The following is a 21,383-nucleotide window of genomic DNA, read 5'->3' as shown; positions in this document are numbered from 1 at the left end:
ACTCATGTTACCTACCACAACGATCCTTGTCTGATGGAGGGGAGAGTATCTGAGGGAAGGGGAGAAGAAAGGGCTGAGTATAAGCAGGCAAGGAGTAGTGTGGGGAGGGGTGGGGGAAAGGAGGGTTAAAGCAAAGGCCTCAGCACAGGTGGGTAAAGTTTAAGCCACCGAAGAGGCCCAGCTGTGCCAAGTTCCCATCCAGCTGCACGTTCCCCATATGTGTGTCATGAGGGAGGTCCAGAGTTGTCACCTGGGCCTTTTTCTTGTTTATTTTGGGTTACCCATCTTAGCAGTCACACTGCTCCACCTTCTCCCTGTAACCCCTTCTTCACACCTGCTCTGCGCTCCCCCTTCACACGGTGTTGCCCGTTTCTCCCACTCCCAGTTAAGGCACCGTGCTGCAAGTGGTTTGACTACTACCCGTCGCACTGCATCCATTCACTTGTACTGTGCGTGAGTGATGATCTGAGAACCACCCGTTACTATCTGGAAGGTGCAAATGCTGAGGAGGGAGAAGAGCTGTTGGGGATGGTTCAGGCGGGTAGAGCTATGTCTAATGACACCGAACAGTGGAAAGGAAAATACAGCCATTTTTCCTGGCTCAGCTCTTTGACTTGTTTTGGCATAGTTGTGGTTCTGTCTGGCCTGCCAGCTCAAGCAATATGCCAGTGCTCCTGCTTCCTGCTTATCTTCTGGTGCCTATCCACAGATTACTCATGTGCGCTTCAAAGAGACATTCTCCTGCAGGGCCGACTCTACCTCTCCGAAAACTGGATCTGCTTCTACAGCAACATCTTCCGCTGGGAAACACTGGTAAAGACCCTCTTACTTCTCCATCAGGGTTGTGATTTCCAGGGCTGTCAGGATTTTCTTGCCCATCTCGAAAGCATTCTGGGCATGCCGTGACTTCTTCGTTAACTCACCTCTTTATCCCCTTTCTCTTTCTCGCATCCCTTTTCTCTTGTGCCATGGCCCTGACCATAGCTGACAGTCCGTTTGAAGGATATCTGCTCCATGACCAAGGAAAAAACTGCACGGCTCATTCCTAACGCCATCCAAGTTTGCACTGACACTGAAAAGGTATGTCCCAGAACCCTCCACTTCTGGCCAATCTGCACAAGGTGAGTGCTAAGCTAGTCTGGTGCCGGGGTGGTATAAATACCTAACGTGGGGTCAGCGCTGATGTTGGCATTGGGTAGACGCAGAGATGCAGTATACACACTGCATACTGCTAAGTGTTGCTTTGGGGACATGAGGGTAATGTAGGACAGCATCCAGACCCTGAGATAAGGCTGGCTGATCTAGGGACAGCGAATGGATTGTTGTGTGGGGAAAGGGTTATGCAAGGATGGCATTAGGGAAAGGGACTGGGAAATCACTAATCCCTAACACTTGGGCAAATCATTTCCCCTCTCTGAGCCTCAGACTTCCCATCTCTAAAATGGGGATAATGCTATTTACCTTACAAACCCCTGCACATGAATTTTTGACTCACAGTGTAGGTTATTGAGTTAATGGCTACTTATCATGTCCTCAGACATGATCCCTTGAGTAAGTGACGCTCAGATCCCCCCCTTTGCTCAGTAGTTGAACAGTTCTGCTTTCAATAAGCTCATTAATTCTCCATGTGTTCTGCTCACGAAGGCTGAAATCGGGTTCCTCTGTTTTTTGCTGGCACTCACTTTTTCTCTCTATTTCTGCCCTTTCAGCACTTTTTCACTTCTTTCGGTGCCCGAGACAGGACGTACATGATGATGTTCAGACTCTGGCAGAATGCTCTCCTCGAAAAGGTACGGAGACTTTCCTGTGTGCATGTAGCAGAGCTCCCTGCTGCCTGGCTGGGGCAGTCTGCTCGCAGAATGTGCTGCCCCAGCTCAGACCCATGCAGGAATCCACAATGCTTGTGACTAATCCATATACATGAACCTGTAGGTACAGTAAATGCACATCTGTGCAAGCAAATCAGGTAATTGTGCAAGTGCAATTACCCCGGTTACTCACAGAATTACTTTTATGCATAGGCATATCGGCACACAAATTAAAGCTCCTCTGTTGAAAATGTGTCCCACCTCTTTTACCACTGCTGGCGTATGAATACGTGTGTGGCCCAGCAATAGTTTTCGTAAGGCCCTCATTTAAAATTAACTGGCCCAGAGAAAAGTAGTTCCTGCGTGTAGCAGAAATCTCTGACCACACAGGCAAAGGGCATAACAGGCACACAGTGCAGGAGGGAGAGGCAAGGATGGGACAGAGACAGAGCATGAGTCTATGACATCCCAGAGTGTGTGGGAGCAGTAGAGAAGATGCAAGACGCACAGGGTAACACTGAAAGAGTATGGTTCCAAAAAGTGCCAGTATATCCCACCTATTCTGCAGCAGCTGGAGTCCCGAATGTATCTGGTTTGACTTGCAGATTCCATCCTGTACCGGTATGTCCATCCTCATTGCAGGAGTGAGAGTCCAGGATGGAACAGATAGGACTATCAGCACGTGGAGGTGTGCTCAGCAATGCCATAGGAGTGTGAGCTCACAACACGCTAGAAATGTTAGCTAAAGCAGGCCTTGATTTCAGGACAAGGCAGTGTTAGCATGTAGCAGGATAAACTTCTCTCTGTGATACCTTAATGTATCACCAGTGTAACATAGTGATTGAAACAGCCTTATTTAAATTCATATCGAAAGTCTGTGTCCTTAGTTCAAGGCTTGAAACAAACAGGAACTGAGATTTGGAGCGGTGAAGACAGGAAATACTTTAAGCTCTTTCCCCAAATTCAGGGCCCAAGGCTGGTAGCAGGGAGGGAGAAAAAAGAAAGAAACCCAGCCAGGTGCCCTTGATAAAGTATATGAATTGAATAGACTGCAGATGGGCAGAGGATGAAATGGAACTAGATTGCCTCCTGGTAAATCTGTTTCCCATTTGAGCCTTGCCATCATTTTGATGATTACTGTGACATGGTTAAATCATTGTAACCTTGATTAAGATTTTCCTTCCTTGTCAGAGACAGCAACAACTGGGAAAAATTCAAACCAACCAACTCCAGAAAGGTTCACGGGATTTTTTTTTTTTTAATTAGTGAGAAATCCTTCTTGCCTGTCATTTTATTTCCTGTTGGAAACAAACCATCCCTTTATTATCCCCCAGAACCTCTACATCACAAGTTCTGCTGTCTCTTCTCTGCGTAGTTGGAAGATGTAGTCACGTTCTGATCAGCTGATCTCGATCCCCAAAGGGCTAGGCTTTGAAGATTGACCTTCCCTGTAATTTTGTTTCTCTTTCTAACTAGTGGCGTGTATGATCTTTTCACAGTAATGCCACGAGTCCATCTCTTCACAGTAACGCTAGTCTTCTCAATTTAAAGCCCCAGGGGAAAATATCTCTGTCTCCTCAAAGCCACTTCAGGTTTTTTTGTTTTGTTTTGTTTAATGGCTTTCTCTGTAGCAGCAAAATGTGGGCAGCCTCCATTAAAAAAAAGAAAAGAAAAAGAAACAAACTTGTCAAAAAAGCCAGAGGTCCTTTGTATCGTGTCAGTGGGAGGGTAAAAACACACATGAAGGAGAGAAGAACTTCCTAAAGGAGAAGAACTACCATGGTTGATGATATTTATACAGCAGTATGGGGATATGCAGGGAGATTTGTTGGCAGGTCTCCCTCTCCAAGCTGCTCCAGGGCTATCCTCGTCCTGGTGCTTCCTCTACTCTTTCCCAGGCATCTGACGAGCCAGGAGGTTGTTGTATAGGAAATCAAGGAGGTGACCAAGAGCTATCTAGGCCAGAACTTGAGCTGACAGCAAAAGCTTGCATGGTAATAGTGTGACTACTATACCAGGGTGGTCTGTAATCTGGGGCAGTTTCTGTATGTGGCAGTATGTATGCTCACAGCATCACTGGGGTTCATTGCCAGGAAGAGACTGTCACGAGCTTGTGGCCCTGGGAGAGAAGATGCTATGCCACGGCGAGCTACATTACTGAGCTCTCACTTCAGCTCCCCAGGCAGGAAATTAGCCCTCCTGTGAAAATGAAAGAAATGGCTTTAAATTGGTAAAGAAAGAGAAAGAAAATGAGGTGAGCAGCATTGCAGGAAACTAGAACACCCAGCAACAGTTCCCTGCCTTAGGTCATGGACAGAAACTTCCACGAGTTCCCCTCGGGCTGAGACCCCCATAGGCCTGACCTGTATGCCAGCAAGTTTATGCCAGGCTTTTCCTGGGCTCTGGCATTCACTGGGCCGGAGTGTTACCTCATGGTTGGAGAAGAGGAATAACTATCAGATATCCTTGGTTCTATTCACAGCTGGGACACCTTGGGTGAGTCAAGCGTGGGTGTTACGAGGATGAGTCAGTCATTGTTAGGGTGGCACACTGAAGGTGTGAAGTGCTGTGTAAGTGCTAAGTGAGATGAATTAGTTAGTGTCTGGGATTCTTAGATGGAAGGTGTATGGTGTTATCCTTTCCCCCTCCCCCCGTAGCCCCTGTGTCCAAAGGAGCTCTGGCACTTCGTCCACCAATGTTACGGGAACGAACTGGGGCTGACCAGCGATGATGAAGACTACGTGCCTCCTGATGATGATTTCAACACGATGGGGTGAGTAAGTGAAACTAGCTCGTGATGAAGGATTGTGAATGCTGGTGATGCCTTCAGGAAATTAGGACCCCCATCCCTTGCAGGCCTCCAACTACCACTGAACTCAGTATGCAAGGAATTGTGGGATCAGGCTGGAGATCTGGACTAAGCACATAATGCTTCAGATGCTTATCATGCACCATACCCTTTTACCTGTCAATGGATCTTCAGCACTGAAAGAACAGTGCCCTGCTATTTGAGTTAAAGGAGTAGTGGCTCTGTTAGCAAGGAGCAGGCTGTTACACTGACTGGAGCCAGCCACTGCAGCGAACACGTAGTGTTTCACACAAGCCAATGCATTATCCTGACAGAAGATACCAAAACCTCTTGATAATTTGTATAAGCACCTGAAATGTTGGGGGCTGGAACCATGTTGGGAAAAGGCTGTTCCCACAAGATTCCCAGTCATTTCTGCTTCCGCTCAGGCTGGAAAGACCATGAGAACATCCTTATTCCAATGTTTCCCATCTCCAGTCCCGGCCAGAGCTAGGAAAATACAGAGTTAAAGACTGGTGTGTTCTGTCTGGATTTACAGCTACTGCGAGGAGATCCCTGTAGAAGAAAACGAAGTGAATGACAGCTCCTCCAAGAGCAGCATGGAGGCCAAACCTGAAGCTAGTCCTCTGCTGCCCAAGAAGTCCATCACCGCCAGCACGTTGACATCCACGGGGAGCAGTGAAGCGCCAACTTCGGTATGTGTCTTCTTCCCCTACCCTGTCCCAAATCTGATTGCAGACCAGAGGCCAGGAGCATACAAATAGGCTGATGGAAAGACAGGCTATGACTTAGAGGAGAGATTCAGGTCGATAATTTAGCAATCTGCAGAAGTTATGTGTAATCTCTTGGGGATGCTGTTGTCTCATTTATTTATTTATTTATTTATTTATTTATTTAGACCTATACACACACCCTTTAAGCAGGGAGTTCCTGATCCTCCTCCTTTTGACAGTTCTTAAATAAACCGTGCTGTGAGGCTGCTCCTATAGTCCCTCTTCCAATGCAACCAAAAATAACCCACCCCCAAAAGCATTGCTATGATCTGCCGTCGCGGCCTTCCACAAGGAAAAAAAAAAAGAAGGGGGACCTGCAGCCTGCCATGAAAGTCATTAACCATGCCTCTTATATGGTGGCAATGAAAGAATTTTGGCATCTGTGGGCCCAGATTAAAGGAAACTGATTTTTCAAGATAGATTCAGGTTGTTTGTTTTTTCCCCCCTAAAATCTCTTTTCACTCGTGGCGTCACTCCAAGGCAGAGTTAAGGTGATTGAGGTGGCCTGGCTGCACGTTTCCACACCTTGTCAAGTTCGGATTGTGTTGGGGGTTTAAGCTGAACTCTGAATTTCCCGGGTTTATAGTGCTTGTTTGGGGGATAATTGCAACTTGGATATGATTTTTTTTTTTTATTATATATTCTCATGTATATGCTCAACCTTAACTGAAATATAAAAAGGTCTTTGGGAATAGATGATATAACAGCACACACATGCACACAAAGTATTAGCTTGATTGCCAGAGGTGTTGAGCAGCCCCAGCTTCTGTTGAAGTCAAAGGGGGCTGCAAGTGTTCAGACCTTGAAAAATTGGTCCCTGTGTGTATTAAAAATAAATATATCAATTAGGGCTGTTGATTAATTGCAGTTAACTCATGTGATTAATTCAAAAAAATTAATTGCAATTAAGAAAATTAATCGTGATTAATCACAGTTTTAATTGCACTGTTAAACAATAGAATACAAATTGAAATTTATTAAATATTTTGGATGTTTCTCTATATTTTCATATATATTGTATTCTGTGTTATCATTGAAATCAAAATGCATATTGTTTTTTATTACAAATATTTGCATGGTAAAAATGATAAAAGAAATAGTGTTTTCAGTTCACCTCATACAAGTACTATAGTGCAATCTTTGTTGTGAAAGTGCAACTTACAAATGTAGATTTTTATTTATTTGTTTACATTTGCAGGATATAATGCTGCCCTCTTCTTTTTTACACTGTCACCAGAAAGTGAGAATAGGCATTTGCATGGTGCTTTTGTAGCCAGTATTGCAAGGTATTTATGTGCCAGATATGCTAAACATTTGTATGCCCCTTCATGCTTCAGCCACTATTCCAGAGGATGCTTCCATGCTGATGACACTCGTTAAAAAAATGATGTTAATTAATTTTGTGACTGAACTCCTTGGGGGAGAATTGCATGTCCGCTGTTCTGTTTTACCCACATTTTGTCATATATTTAATGTTACAGCAGTCTCGGATGATGACCCAGCACATGTTGTTCATTTTAAGAACACTTTCACTGCAGATTTCACACAACACAAAGGTACCAATGTGAGATTTCTAAGGATAGGTATAGCACTCAACTCAAGGTTTAAGTATCTGAAGTGCCTTCCAAAATCTGAGAGGGACGAGGTGTGGAGCATGCTTTCAGAAGTCTTAACAGAGCAACACTCCGATGCGGAAACTATAGAACCCAAACCACCAAAAAGGAAAATCAACTTTCCGCAGATGGCATCTGACTCTCATAATGAAAATGAACATGCCTTGATCACTGGTTTGGATCGTTATCAAACAGAACCGGTCATCATCATGGACTCATGTCCCCTGGAATGGTTATTGAAGCATGAAGGGACATATGAATCTTTAGAGCATCTGGCATATAAATATCTTGTGACGCCAGCTACAACAGTGCCATGAGAATGCCTGTTCTCACTTTCAGATGATATTGTAAAGAAGAAGTGGGCAGCATTATCTCCTGCAAATGTAAACAAACTTGTTTGTCCGAGTGATTGGCTGAGCAAGAAGTAGGACTGAGTGGACTTGCAGGCTCTAAAATTTTACATTATTTTATTTTTGAATGCAGGTTTTTTTTATATAATTCTACATTTGTAAGTTCAACTTTCATGATAAAGAGATTGCACTACAGTACTTGTATTAGGTGAATTGAAAAATACTGTTTCTTTTGTTTTTTTACAGTGCAAATACTTGTAATCAAAAATAAATACAAAGTGAGCACAGTGCACTTTTTATTCTGTGTTGTAATTGAAATCAATATATTTGAAAATGTAGAACACATCCAAAAACTATTTAAATAAATGGTATTCTGTTATTGTTTAACAGCACGATTAATCGTGATACATTTTTTTAATTGCTTGACAGCCCTAATATGAACCCTTCCCACACCATCAGATGTCACTTCGGGCAGGAGCATGGCTCCCCATCCTTGTATATCATGCGGTTTGCAGGAATGGCTACCTTGTTGTGCTTCTATAATTTAACTTTTTTATGAGGATAGGTGGTTGACCCATTGCTCAGCCCCAACCTGGAGGACTGCTTGTCCTCTGGGCTCTAGTCTTTGACCTGTAGGGTGTCTGTGTCTCAGAGAGAGAGCTATGCCAGTGGGAATTTTAACTGATAGGGGGCGTATGTGTGTCAAAATTGCATCACGTAGTTCTCTGTGGTGGCATCCTGATTGCCTTTCTTGCACTCTGTCCCCGTCCCAGTTCGACGGGATGCTTCCGGAGGAGGAGGAGTTGGTGGAGAGTCCCCTTGAGAAGGAACTCACCCTTGAAAACATCATTGGAGACAAGATAGAGATCATCGCCCCGGTGAACTCCCCTTCCCTGGACTTCAACGACAACGAGGACATTCCAACGGAGCTCAGCGACTCGTCAGAGACCCATGACGAAGGTGGGCAGTGATGACGGGTATTGCTGTCCTGTGGTGTCCCATGATGCATTGGTGCTATCTTTCCCAATTGGAGGTGTTGGTGGGGATACTGTGCTACCCTCCTTTACTGGATCCATGAGGTCTTTCGTGTTCTTTCGCACCAGGAAGACACCAGCAACTCAGCATCGTGGGCCAGATGAAAAGCTAACAATGAAATAACTCCATGGGGTGAATTACACTACTAATGTTATGGTCATTGCCCTGGGGGCATTAAAAGAAAGGGAACCAGCTGTGTCTCCTTTGGGCTCGTCTCCTTTCCCAGACTGTCAGTGGTACTGTCCTGGCACTGCAAAAGGGGAGCCTTTGAGCCTGGTGCAGCGTTCTTTGGCCTGAAGGCCAGCAGCGCGCTCACCCATCTCTGTCTCCCTGCAGGGGAAGTTCAGGCCTTTTACGAGGATCTGAATGGCCGGCAGTACATGAATGAGGTGTTCAGTTTCAGCGTGGACAAACTGTATGACCTGCTCTTCACTGACTCCCAGTTCCAGAGGGATTTCATGGAACAGCGTCGGTTCTCTGGTGAGCCATGCACCATCCTAGCTCAGGCCCCACGCCCAGCAGCTGATTCAGGCAGCGTCCTCCGAGCACTAGGAGCTAAGGGCAATGCAGAAGGGGGCCTCTGCATGTTGGTCTGGAGCGCGCGGCTTAGAGGCACAACTTAGCATAATGCTGTTGCTGCCACAAGTGTACCTGGAGGGTGAGGCTGGCTGGGCTGGCGGTACCAGTGGGAGTCCTGAAGTCTTTGGCAGTTCCAGGCTCCATTTAAGCTCAGCCCACCCTTGATCACACACACCCAGCTCCAGGCACCAGGTTCCCAGTAGAAAGCATCTCTGCCTCCTCATGCAAATCCTAGCACATCACAGAGTGGCACAGTCTGTAGCCCAGGCAGGGAGCGATCCTTGATGTAGTACAGTCCATGTTTTTACTGTAGCTCTAACATCATCATGTGGGAAGACAGAGAGACCCCCTGACCCTATCCCTGATGCTGGACAAGGGGAGAGAAACCTGACCTCGGAATTCCTCAGGCATTTCTAAAGCTAAAGCAATGCTACAGTGAGCCTCTTGCTACATGTTTTCTGCCTGTCCCCCAACTGGCAGCCTAACAGGACTTGAAAAGTATGGTGGTTGGAAAGGTCAACACAAAACTCTTTTATTAAAAAAAAAAATAGATAAATGAAGTGAATGTGAGGGTGCTGGATTGACAGCCCTGGAGAATGATGTTCTGGTGTATCTGTGGGACAGTCAGCAGCTTCCCCAGGCTGTCCACATTAGTGTGCCTCTGTCCTTGGAGAGGCCATGGCTAGGGGAGGGAGAGGTCTTCAGTCTCCATGGTCCATTTCAGTCCTCTGAGTCTCAAGCCGGCCAAAGAGGGGAGCAATGAGGGCCAATCCTGTTGGGTCTGGGTGTATGGATAGCTTCCCACACCTCTGTCAATTAAAGATTCTAACTTGGTGGCCTTTCCTTTCCAAGATATTATCTTTCATCCATGGAAGAAGGAAGAAAACGGCAATCAGAGCAGAGCAATCCTGTACACGATCACCCTCACCAACCCTCTCGCCCCGAAAACTGCTACTGTCACCGAGACTCAGGTACGTGGAAGCAGAATAGGAAGGTGACAGACAGAGACTGATCAGAGACTTATTTTAATACCCCGGGCTCTGGGATGTGCGTGTGCTCTCTCACTCTCTCCCCTGCATGGCTTCCTCTGTTATTAATTTGCCACTCATTATCATTGCAAATTCTAATAGCTAATTTTTGCTACAGGGAAGTGACTGGGAATTTCCAGGTGAAGCGAAATCTGTTCCCAGAACAAACAGCCTAATTAAACAGCAAAGCCACTGTCTGCACCAGTGGTTCCCGAAGTACAGCCTGTGGGGTGACTTGCTGGTGGTCATTAGGGAGCAGGTGGGTCACATGGTGGTAGCTCCTCCTCTTTCCAGCTGCCTGTGTAGGAGTCTAGGCTCTTTATTGCATAGAAATGCTCAGAGCCAGAGGCCTGTAAAAGCAGATGGAATCACAGAAGAGGAGCCAGTCTGGCTGTCTTCACTTAGTAGCTGCAGCTACATAGGAGGAAGCTGTAGCTCTGCCTTGAGACCAGAGCCTGCAGTGGCACTGGAGTTGCCAGCCACAGCCCAGGAGAAGAGTATCCAGGCAAGCAAGGGAGAAAGTGATGAGGCAGCCAGGAAGAATGCCCTGGGGAGCAGGGAGAGAAGACGACAGTGTGGCTGAACAACTTGTCTGGGAGGGCAGAAGAGATGGGAACCCAAGCAGCAAGGAAGCATTTGTAGGTGAAGAAGAGGACCATGCAACAGGGAAGCATATGCAGGATGGAAGGAGAAGGGGGCCAGCCAGGTGTGGGAAGGCAGAGTAGCGGGAGAGAGGCACAGAGCAGAGTGGGGAAAGGGGGAGATGAAATGAAGAGCAGAAGGAGCCAGTGCAAATAATTTTATTCCCAAGGGGACAAAACACTTGTCACTCTACAAAAGGGCAAAGAGTCCTGTGGCACCTTATAGACTAACAGACGTATTGGAGCATAAGCATTTGTGGGTGAATACCCACCTCTTCAGATGCAAGTAGTGGAAATTTCCAGAGGCAGGTATAAATATGCAAGCAAGAATCCCTATCACCCACAAGAGCTTATGCTCCAATGTGTCTGTTAGTCTATAAGGTGCCACAGGACTCTTCGCCCCTTTCACAGATCCAGACTAACACGGCTACCCCTCTGATACTTGACACACTACAGAGAATCTGACACGGTTGGATCCTTCATGTTGTTTTCCTGCCTAAGCAAATGCTTAAGCTCCTACAGAGGTGTTATCCTGGTGGACGAGGACGTGGCCTGCATTATCATGATGGGAGGGGAGGTGTCCATGTCTTCCCAGCAGAGTTAACTCCTCTTGAGTTAGCCTAGCTCGAGAGAGCGTGGCCCCACTGTAAAATGACACCTGAGTTGCACAGAGTAATTGCGTTGGCAGCTAATGTGTTGTGCTCACTTATCTGTAACCTGTATCTCCTCTCCTCCGTTGGGACAACTTGAGTTAAAAACATCTCCAAACTTGAGTTAAGGGTTTCTGTTGTGTGGATGGGACTCAAGTTAGGGGCAACACTCAAATTACAGTGTAACTTGAGTTACCTTTGCAGTGAAGGCAAGCCCTATGAAATCTCTGGAGAATCCCTGGTCTTTACAGTCACCTCTGTTAAAGTAATGAGGTTACCTTGTAAAGTAAATGGACTAGATTGTCTGTTGTCCTGCACCTTGTGTAGCCATTTCCACCAGTGCAAAGCTGTTGTGAAGTGCTACCAAACCCAGAGTGGTAATGATTTACACTCATTTTGCACTGGTGTAAATGATTTTGCAGTGCACAGTGCAATAGAGAATTGGGCCCACTGACTGCAGTAACTGATTATTCTATCCAGTAGGGCAACGCTACTTAGCCTTCATGCCAAGAAACAGATATTTATGTTGTTTACAAATACTTGCAAAATTCTTCCCTCTGTACAATATAAAGCGCCAGAGACCAGTTTACTGGGGAACGTTAGCATTGGTCAGTTACATAAGTCAGTTGGGATATTGTTTCTGATGGGATTAGGTGTGTAACTAACCAAAATTGCTTGAGTTTGGAATATTATTATCAAATTTCTAATTTCAGATTTGCCATAGGGAAATACTTGAGCTTAAATTTTGTGGGCTTTTTTTTATGAATATTCACACCAGGAAAACTCAGCTGCTAACGGAAAACTTAACACAAAAGGGTCACATAGGTGGCTCTTACCTCTGCATGAGATGTTTTGCATGATTTGCAGTGAGGAGCCATGCTCTGCCCTGGCCTCGCTCTGACCAGACTAACCACTTCCCTGTGCTCTCCTCTCCGCTTTGCGCAGACAATGTACAAAGCCAGCCAAGAAAGCGAGTGCTACGTGATAGACGCAGAGGTGCTAACTCACGACGTCCCCTACCATGATTATTTCTACACCATTAATCGCTACACATTGACGCGTGTCGCCAGAAACAAAAGCCGACTCAGGTACAGTACTCGGAGGGACTGTGGATTTGTTGATGAAGAAAAATACTCATCCACTGGCCCCTCTAGAGCAACTTTCCTCCCAGGATCTCAAAGCACTTTACAAATAGGAAAGCTTGAACTCCTGCCCTCTGCTTTACAAGGGAAGGGTGGAGAGACTGCAAGAAGCCTGTCTATGCCCCCTATACCTTACCCCTTGCAAGGAGAACCTCCCCATAGCTCTTGAGAGTGGTAGGAGAGGTGGCTACCCAATCCACTGGCCCTTGAGCAGACAGTGTCGTTGCTGCAAAGAAAGCGTGGGTTAGTGTTGGGAGGTGGCCGAGAGCCAGAGAACCTCTCTTGGAATAAATGGTTCATAGGGACAGCTGCTATGTACTATCAATTGAATCTTGTGAGCAATGGGAGGCACCGACAGAGAGCACAGGGCTGTGAGAGATTCACAGGGTAAGTGGGGAAGCAGAGCGACCAGCAGGTTAGTACTGGGTACAATGCTGCAGCCTTGGAGGTTTGGGCTGGGCTTGGATCAGTGCCCTAGTGTTTGGCTGCGTATTCCAATACACGTGCAAACTTGCAGGGGAAGGGAGTTTTGAAAAGGGGCTGACAGGGACTGCCCCAGGGAGAGGCTTTCAGGAATGGGCCACACGCAGCAGTCTGGCACTTCAGGCCCCAGCCCGAGCCACCATCAAAATCATCAGAGGGAGAAATAACACGTGCTCGGCTGCTTTAGCAAAGGTTTGTAGGCTGTGGGTTCACCCGTCCCCACTGCATCCAGGGGGCAAAGATTAGGAGGTGACCGCTCAGGAAGAACCGGGTGTGTTCTTTTCTTCCCTCAGGGTTTCTACAGAGCTACGCTACAGGAAGCAGCCGTGGGGACTTGTGAAATCCTTCATCGAGAAAAACTTCTGGAGCGGCCTAGAAGATTATTTCCGTCATTTAGGTGAGAGCTGCAGTCACTCACACTGCAGCCATTACCGAGGGGCCGTGGTGTGTTGATATCGGGGGGTGTGCACATGCATCCCTGCAGGCAGGCAGTCTGGTGGTGTGGGATCCAGTAGCAGACTAGCAAGGGTCGGCTACCGTGGCTGGGTTTTAGACAGAGCTGGATGATGTCATTACTTCACATTTAGCGCTGCCCGTTAAAATGTGCGGGTAGTGAGAGCTCCGTGCTTTAGCATGAACCTGACATTCGGCCAGGTGAATTATGGGCGTGCGTGCTTTCATCTTCTGGAGCTGCCAGCACTGGGCCCTGCTTTGGCCCAGAGGGCGCCCTGGGTGGAAACTGTGTTGTTATGGTCCCAAGCCTCTGTGAAAGTGACCTTGTACAGAGAGACCCTCAGGTATTTTCCCTTGATATTAAACACGTTGCCTGACTCACTGCAGAGAGCGAACTGACCAAAACCGAGAGCATGTACCTAGCGGAGATCCACAGACAATCCCCCAAAGAGAAGATGAGCAAGCAATCCACGTTGCGCCGAAGAAAACGGCCCCACGCCCACCTGCGGGTGCCACACCTGGAGGAGGTGCTGAGTCCCGTCACCACCCCCACAGATGAGGAGGTTGTGCATCGAATCAAGCACGTGGCAGGTATGGAATTGCCAGCAGGGAGCTGGGCTCTTCAGGGATTGTGATGGGATGGGGCCGGGCCAATTTGGGGGCCAGGGGTGGGGTGGGGCTGGGGGCTAGACCCCTCTTGGAGGTAGGGGTCCAATGGATCGCAGCCTGGGGTGCGATTGTTGGAGAGGGATTTGGGAGTGTGGAGAGGATAGGAATTGAGCTCTTCCTAGGTCATAACTTAAATGCATGACAAAATGCTTCCCCTCAGGTTCCACGCAGACGCGGCACGTCCCTGAGGACAATTCTGGTGGCTTCCATCTGCAGAGCGTCTCCAAGCTGCTGGTCGTTATCAGCTGTGTGTGAGTGACTCCTTACGCCCTCCTGGCTTGCTCAGTCTCTCTCCTTGGGTCCTCCTGTCTCTGGGGGGAAGGGAGTGGGTTGGATAAAGAAAGAACCGGATAGGAGTCTGAGTCACGATGTTGAGATGTGGATCATCTCCAGCAGAAGCTGCCCAAGAAGCAAAAATGAAATAAATTAACCTTTTAAAAAACACCTCATAAATGTTCCATGTGCTGTAGTTGAATTCTAGCTCTGGTCAAAGGTTTGGGTCAGCTCCTGCTGGAGATGATCCACATCTCAACATTGTGACTCAGACTCCTGTCCGGTTCTTTCTTTATTCAACCCACTCCCTTCCCCTCAGGCCTGACCTTGCCCTCAGCCAGGAAGCACCCTGCATTCCTACACATTCCTAGAAGTCCTGTGAGGTAACTCAGCTACAGAGTACGCTTTAAGAAAAGGAGTACTTGTGGCACCTTAGAGACTAACAAATTTACTTGAGCATAAGCTTGACTTAACTTCTGCTCAAATTTACTTGAGCATAAGCAGAATGCATCCGATGAAGTGAGCTGTAGCTCACAAAAGCTTATGCTCAAGTAAATTTGTTAGTCTCTAAGGTGCCACAAGTACTCCTTTTCTTTTTTGCGAATACAGACTAACACAGCTGCTACTCTGAAACCTGAGTACGCTTTGTTCACCAGAGTGCTGGGGAAAGGGCAGGCTGTGTCGGGAGGGGGAAATCTATAGTCGATGGAGGAAAAGCAGATGAGGGGCCAGAGAAACTAATATGAACATGAGACCCCATAAATAATGACTGAAGAGAAGGGATTGTAAATAACAGAAACATTTTTGGAAAGCGAGGAATAAAACAGCTTATTTTTATTGCATCCAGGGTCTTGGTTTAGACATTTTGCAAATTAAGGATTTTGCATGAGTTATGCAGACTGTAATTTTTTTATTTACCTACTTGGTACCACATACAAACAACCTAGCAGTTCCCAGGAAAGTGAAAATGTGGTGCATTTGTCGTGCAAACTGTTATACTGGTAAAGGTGCTATACAACGACAACAATGTGTTCCGTACATTGGTTTTTATTATATGTGACCAGTTGGTTTGCTACCTGTTTTTCTCTCATTACATTCCGGAGTGAAACCTTCTTGGCTACTTACAAATATGTATGTTCTGCGTTTGGGAGAAATTCCATCTTGGAAGGAAACCAGCCCATTAGGAAGAGATTTCTTAGAAGATAAAAAGTTGGGGGAGGGATGGGTGAGAACTGGGTGTGCTGGTACAATGGTTATAGCAGGCTATTAAGAATCAGGACTGCTGGGTTTTAGTCCTGTCTCTGCCACTTACTTCACAATGGCTACTACAGTGGTGGGCTCAAATGCACAGATGATCCAGACACGCTTGGTCTAGCTACAAGACTTCTTTTGGTCTCCATTTTACCCACCTGTAAAATGGGAATCCTAATGCCTACCTGCCACCAAGGCTGTGGGGGAGTTAATGCACTCACGTGTAAATGACTTTTTGGAGGAAAGGCACTGTACAGGTGCCCAACAAAGTATTAATGATTTATTGTGACCTGCAGAGAGAGGAAAATCTTCCTCGGGACTTACCCTCACTGCCACATGATCCTAATAACAGAGGATCCGCTGAACCAGTTTGAATAAAGCAAAAACAACCCCAATCTTTTGCCCCAAACTCAACCAGCCTTTTCAGAGGTTGGGAAAATTTGAATTTACCATTTTAATTTTACTTTTTAAATTGCTGTGCCTCTTTTTCTGCACTTCCCGATCCTGACTGAGATAAGGCTGGAGGAGCTTTCTGACAGAGCTGGTACATCTAGCAGCAAGCCAGATACTTCCTGCTGCATGTGCTCAATAACTCTGGCACCATGGTAGGCATCTTCTGCTAGATGCACATTTGGTGGTGCTGCAGATATCTGCTGTTAGACTGACCTAGTGTATCTGGCAGCATGGCAGATGTTTGCTGCTGGACATACCAGTACCTTCTCCACCAAAACACTTTCTGACGGATGGACCTGGCACATCCAATCGTTTAGATAAGAAAGCACAAAAAATCAATGTAGAATAATCCCTGTTCATAGGCTACCGGACAGCTGTCTGATTGGAAGGACTTAGAGGCTACCAATGCATCTGCTTCCAAACTGGTGCACTAGAGATCAAAGCGTTTGTAATATTTTCAGAATGCTGTATCTCGCCAATGGCCATTAGCCAGAACCCTGTCCCAGAGAAATGGGGTTGGCCCACTGGTTCTGAGGCTGTGGGGATGTTCACAGACAGCCCCAAACATGGTAATTAAAAGCCTCCCATCTTGGCTGGCATCTTTTATCTGAGCCGCTGATGCACCTACTAGATATAACGACCGCAAATGCCAGGTTGCGGCAACCTTGTATAAAGTCAGAGCAGTGGCTGGCACGCTGTGCCGTCAGGCTCCTCTCACACAGCTTGGTGCAAATAGAGAAAGAGTTGTTTGCAGCTTGAAATGTGAATTTATAATCTGAACAATACCGTGTTCAGGTGCCCCATGTGTGCTGCTCTGCAGGTACCACCCAACCTCTGCTGTGTAGCTTGGGAAGGAAGAGCATTGTCCTTAGAGAAACACCCATGCAGCTACCGTTTTCTTCCCTTCTCTCTCCTCCCTTTCTTTCCCTTCTGTGTACTATATGTATCCACCAGACGTTCCTCCTGTCCCGTGCTGCTCTGTTTCTAACCTCTAGCTCCTCCATCTTTTCTCTTCCCTGCTCCCATTAGGATTTGTTTCAGGTACTGTCTCTTTTTTACCTCTTTACTCTTGTGTTTTTCACCTGCTTTTCTCAGTGTCCGATAGAACTCGTCACCCGCTGAGCTGGAATCCTAATGCACCAAGCTTGGTCTGTATGTTGTCTGATCTGATCTGTCAGTCTCCCCAATGCTCTGCCCTCAGTTGTGTTTAGTTCATGAAGTTCTGTCTTCGTCTCTTTCTCTCTCTCTCAATTAAAGTTTCTGGCCCTGGTCACCCAGTTCTTATTCAGGCAAAACTGCCACTGCCATCAGCTGACTAAGGCATCCAGGCCCCTGGGACCTTCGGGGCATTTTCTGTGGTGGGATTTGAATGGTGTATATAGTCAGGGATGTTTCCACCAGTGTCTTTTTTCTCCTTCCCAGTCTGGTGCTGTTGGTAATTCTCAATATGATGCTGTTCTACAAACTTTGGATGTTGGAATACACCACCCAGACCCTCACCGCATGGCAGGGCCTGCGGCTACCGGAAAGGTAACTTTGCATTTATTTATCTTTGTCCCTCACTAACTATTACTTTGTGTGGACATGGGTGGCTTTTCCAAAACTCCACAGTCCAGAGCTGCCCAGTTGCCTCTTTCCCAGCATTACACACTGAAGGAAAGATAAATTATTTGGGTTGGAACAAGCAAGCTGATGATTACACTGGGAGAGCAGGGTGAGAATCAGGCCTTTCCTGCCACAGACTCTGCTAGATGAGTAGCACTCTCCAATGGCTACAGCACAGGGCAGAGAGCCAAGGGTCACCTGGTGCTTGTTTTTGGCTCTGAAAAGGGCATGTTGTGTAATATGTAGAGGGAGTCAGGACTCCTGTGTTCCATTCCTGGCTTTGCTATTGACTCTCTTGTGTGACCTCAAGCAAGTATTGTCACCTCTCCCCTCTGTGGCTCAGTTTCCCTGTCTATAAAATGCAGTTAACAGTACCTACCTTACCTGGATGCGGGTTGGGCGCTGCAGTGTATAATTAATTGAGTGCATAGCATTGTGAGATCTTCGGACCAAGATACCCTGTTTTGGCATATCGTTAGTAAAGAGTGCGGGGAGGAGAGAGGAACTATCCACTGGTTTCACTGTGTTCCCCAAAAGTGCCAGAACTTAAGCAACTTAAAATGATCATTGATAAATTTTTCAAGAGACTTAGGAGCATTGATTTTGAATGAGACTTCATCTCCTAGGTGCCTTGGACATTTTTGAAAATGGGACAATCTCCTGAGACACTTGGATGCTTCTAAAAATATAACCCCTTAAAAGGAGAAGGCGGGGGCAGTAATATTTTTCTATGGGACCAGCTTCTGTTGGTGAGAGAGACATGCTTTTGAGCTATACAGAGCTCTTCAGGTCTGGGAAAGGTACTCAGAGTGTCACAGCTAAATACAAGATTGAACAAATAGTTTACCGTTAAGTAGTTAGCACATATTCTAAGGGCCCATTCAAGATGATGTGACCTATTAACATCCCTGTAGTCGTAGGACAAAAAGGGGAGTGAAGGGGTTACAGATTGTTGTAATAAGCCATAAATCCAGTGTCTTTATTAAGACCATGATTTTTAGTGTCTAGCAAAGTTACGAATTTAAGTTCTCAGGTTCGTCTTTTGAAAGTGTTGTGCACTTTTTTTGAGGATGAGGACTGATAGATCAGATATAGCGTGATCACTTGGAGAAAAATATTCACCCATATTTGTCTTTTATCATTTTCCTGTTTGAGTTCATTCAAGAGCATAGTGATTGTCTGGTTTCACGCACGTAGTTGTTTGTGGATATTATGCATAGCTTGTCTCTCTCACAAACAGAAATTGGGCCAATAAAAGAATTACCTCACCCACCCTGTCTCGCTAATATCCTGGGACAGACACAGCTACAACACTGGATACATCTGGAAATGTTCATTTCAAAGCATCTTCACTGAGGATGAGGTTGGGCAGAGGTTTCCAAGGAAGACAATTTGTGGTGGGTGGAAGTTTTATGAATGAAGGAGTGCGGGAGGGTGGGGGGCACGCTCTGGCTTTGAGGTGAATCGTCAATGCATCCTTTTACTCAGCAGCCAGGAACTTCCCTACATCAATCTTACCCCCTTGCTCCTCCAGAGCCAAACCATTTGTATTTTATGTGCACCTGGCAGGTTACCCCAGTCTCAGTCGGAATGGGCTCAGTTACTAGAGTCTCAGCAAAAGTATCATGACACAGAGCTGCAGAAGTGGCGTGAGATCATCAAATCCTCCGTGATGCTTCTAGACCAGGTAAGAACGGCATCCGCCAGCCACTTACCCCAGGAATTCCTATTACATGAAACTGGGTGGAACATTTCTACAGCCACCCTGCTGCCTGTCTAGATCCTTACCTACCTACCTAGGCTGTCTCTAGCTGTCCCCCCATGCACATCATGACCCTTCAGACCCATCTTCAAACAGGACTAGCACAAGCAGGTAAGCTTTGAAACCTTCAGAGCAATCCTGAATTCCAGAGCTTCTCCTTGACCAAGTATCCTAGGCCAGACGGTGGATGTAGCATCAGGTCTGGAAGGCTTGGTGTTCACATCCCAGTTTGATCCACTCAGCTCTCCACAGTCCCATGGTAGAATAGACAAATTGACTCCCATGCAGCTTACTGAGTGCAGGTCTTCCACGTGAGACCTTAAAGATGGAGGGGATCTGCTCCGTGTGAGCATCAGAGATCCTTTAGGGCACTTTAGAGCAGGGGGATGGTGTTTTTGAACACTTCCGCCCTGCCCCTACCTGTTGGCTGGTCGGTATCCACCCTCCCCACAGAGAGGGGGCTGTATGTACAGACTGCAGTTTGTAACATCTTTTGCTTCCAATATTGTTTTAATAACGTGCCTCTGTCAGAAACCTAGGTCCTAGCTGTCACTCTGTGCTCCATCTGCCTGGCTGGCAGTGCACCTCTCACTCCCTGCCGCTTCCAGCCCCAGCACTCTGGTACCAAGCCAAGGAGTGCAACAGGAACGCCTTCCGCTGGCCCACGGCAGGGAGCCTAGGTTCAAAGCGCCAGCGCCTCCAAGACTTTACAGAAGCCAAACACTCAGGGTGGTTTTTGTCTTGCAGATGAAGGATTCACTAGTAAACCTTCAGAATGGCATCGGCTCGCGCGACTATGGGTCGGAACCAGAGGAGAAACGGAAGCGTTTCCACTAACAGGGGCGAACACAGGAGGCCAGAGGATTGTGTGCAATATGTGTATATAGACCATATAAATATATATATACAGAATATAAATATATATATATATATATTATATACAGATTTTAAAAGAGGAAAAAAGCCTATGTACTGAGGAGGAGAAGCGTGGGTGCAGACCTCCAACACTGGCTGAACTGGAGCGTCTCTGGGGTAGGACTGGATGCGATGGTGGGGCTGTGCTTTCCCAGCACTGAGGCACTGTCCGGGAGAGTGCAGCTCTCGCTTACCTGTTCCCATGCACCTCTCTTCTGTGTATTCCTGGCTGTTTGTCTGTCTGTTTGTTTTAAAGGGAAGAATTGGAGCAAATGCCCCTCCCCCTCCCTGTCTGAGGGTACCTGAATGTTGAACAGGTATTTGAAGTGGACACTGTCAACTTTACCTTGCTCCATTGAGGACAAGAAGGATTTTGCTAGAAGACATGAGTCCCTTGTGAGAGTAGCCTACTGAATTGAGCAGGCTTTGACCCATGAGAATCCTCCAGGAAACTATTCTCATTCAGTAGCAAATGGGGTTTGTTCTGAGCCCTCTGCGAGAATGCCACAGCAGGGGTGCAACTCGCCATTAAACTGGCCAGCCTAATTTTGCAGAGTGAAGCACAGAAACTGAACCAGGTTTTCCCAATGTAACATTTCACTTTTTATTACTAGAAGTTACATTAATGGCAAAGTAGAGGGGCGCTGACGTGGGTTGTTACTCAGTATTCCTGGATAAATCCAGACCCTGGCGTATCTCATTTAAGTCAGTGAATTTGGCCCTTTGGTTCTTTACCACTTGACAATGTCCCCTTTACATACTCTGTTTTCCTCGACCCTCCATGCGTTTGTGTCCCTGTCAGTAAGCCACTCCTGTGCTAAGGAGCTGCAGCTGTGCTGAAAGGGCCATCTGTGCTCACCTCCCAGCCAGGGGCATGTAAAGCCTAATGGCTCTGACTTGATACAACACCCTGTTGTTTTTTTTCTTGTTGCTCACTATTTTTAACCCTCCTGCCAAAAAAGATAATAATAATAATAATAGTGGGCTAGGTGAGGGCATTTGGCATGTACCAGTATCGACTTAAATACATCTCACCTCTGGTGGAAACTCACAAGGAGAGGGAGCAGCTTCCTTTTAGAAAAAAAAAGAAA

At 46.6% G+C, this 21,383-nt stretch overlaps 1 protein-coding gene across 9 annotated transcripts in view; it reads left to right on the top strand.

The window, feature by feature from the left end:
• The window catches only part of GRAMD1B (GRAM domain containing 1B), a 289,702-nt gene extending 268,319 nt beyond the window's left edge, over positions 1-21,383 (top strand). For all 9 annotated transcript variants that reach the window (XM_043533870.1, XM_043533872.1, XM_037882223.2 and 6 more), the window contains 15 exons: positions 710-813; positions 985-1,080; positions 1,710-1,790; positions 4,466-4,581; positions 5,156-5,312; positions 8,127-8,313; positions 8,725-8,868; positions 9,820-9,938; positions 12,232-12,374; positions 13,205-13,308; positions 13,752-13,955; positions 14,194-14,284; positions 17,433-17,540; positions 19,185-19,302; positions 20,125-21,383. In XM_043533870.1, the coding sequence (XP_043389805.1) occupies positions 710-813; positions 985-1,080; positions 1,710-1,790; positions 4,466-4,581; positions 5,156-5,312; positions 8,127-8,313; positions 8,725-8,868; positions 9,820-9,938; positions 12,232-12,374; positions 13,205-13,308; positions 13,752-13,955; positions 14,194-14,284; positions 17,433-17,540; positions 19,185-19,302; positions 20,125-20,214 (1,862 nt within the window). In that variant the 3' untranslated portion in view covers positions 20,215-21,383. The remainder of the gene's footprint in view (positions 1-709; positions 814-984; positions 1,081-1,709; positions 1,791-4,465; positions 4,582-5,155; positions 5,313-8,126; positions 8,314-8,724; positions 8,869-9,819; positions 9,939-12,231; positions 12,375-13,204; positions 13,309-13,751; positions 13,956-14,193; positions 14,285-17,432; positions 17,541-19,184; positions 19,303-20,124) is intronic.

The sequence above is a fragment of the Chelonia mydas genome, chromosome 22, assembly GCF_015237465.2.
Source record: "Chelonia mydas isolate rCheMyd1 chromosome 22, rCheMyd1.pri.v2, whole genome shotgun sequence".
NCBI lineage: Eukaryota > Metazoa > Chordata > Testudines > Cheloniidae > Chelonia > Chelonia mydas.
This window is presented reverse-complemented; position numbering and strand designations above follow the sequence as displayed.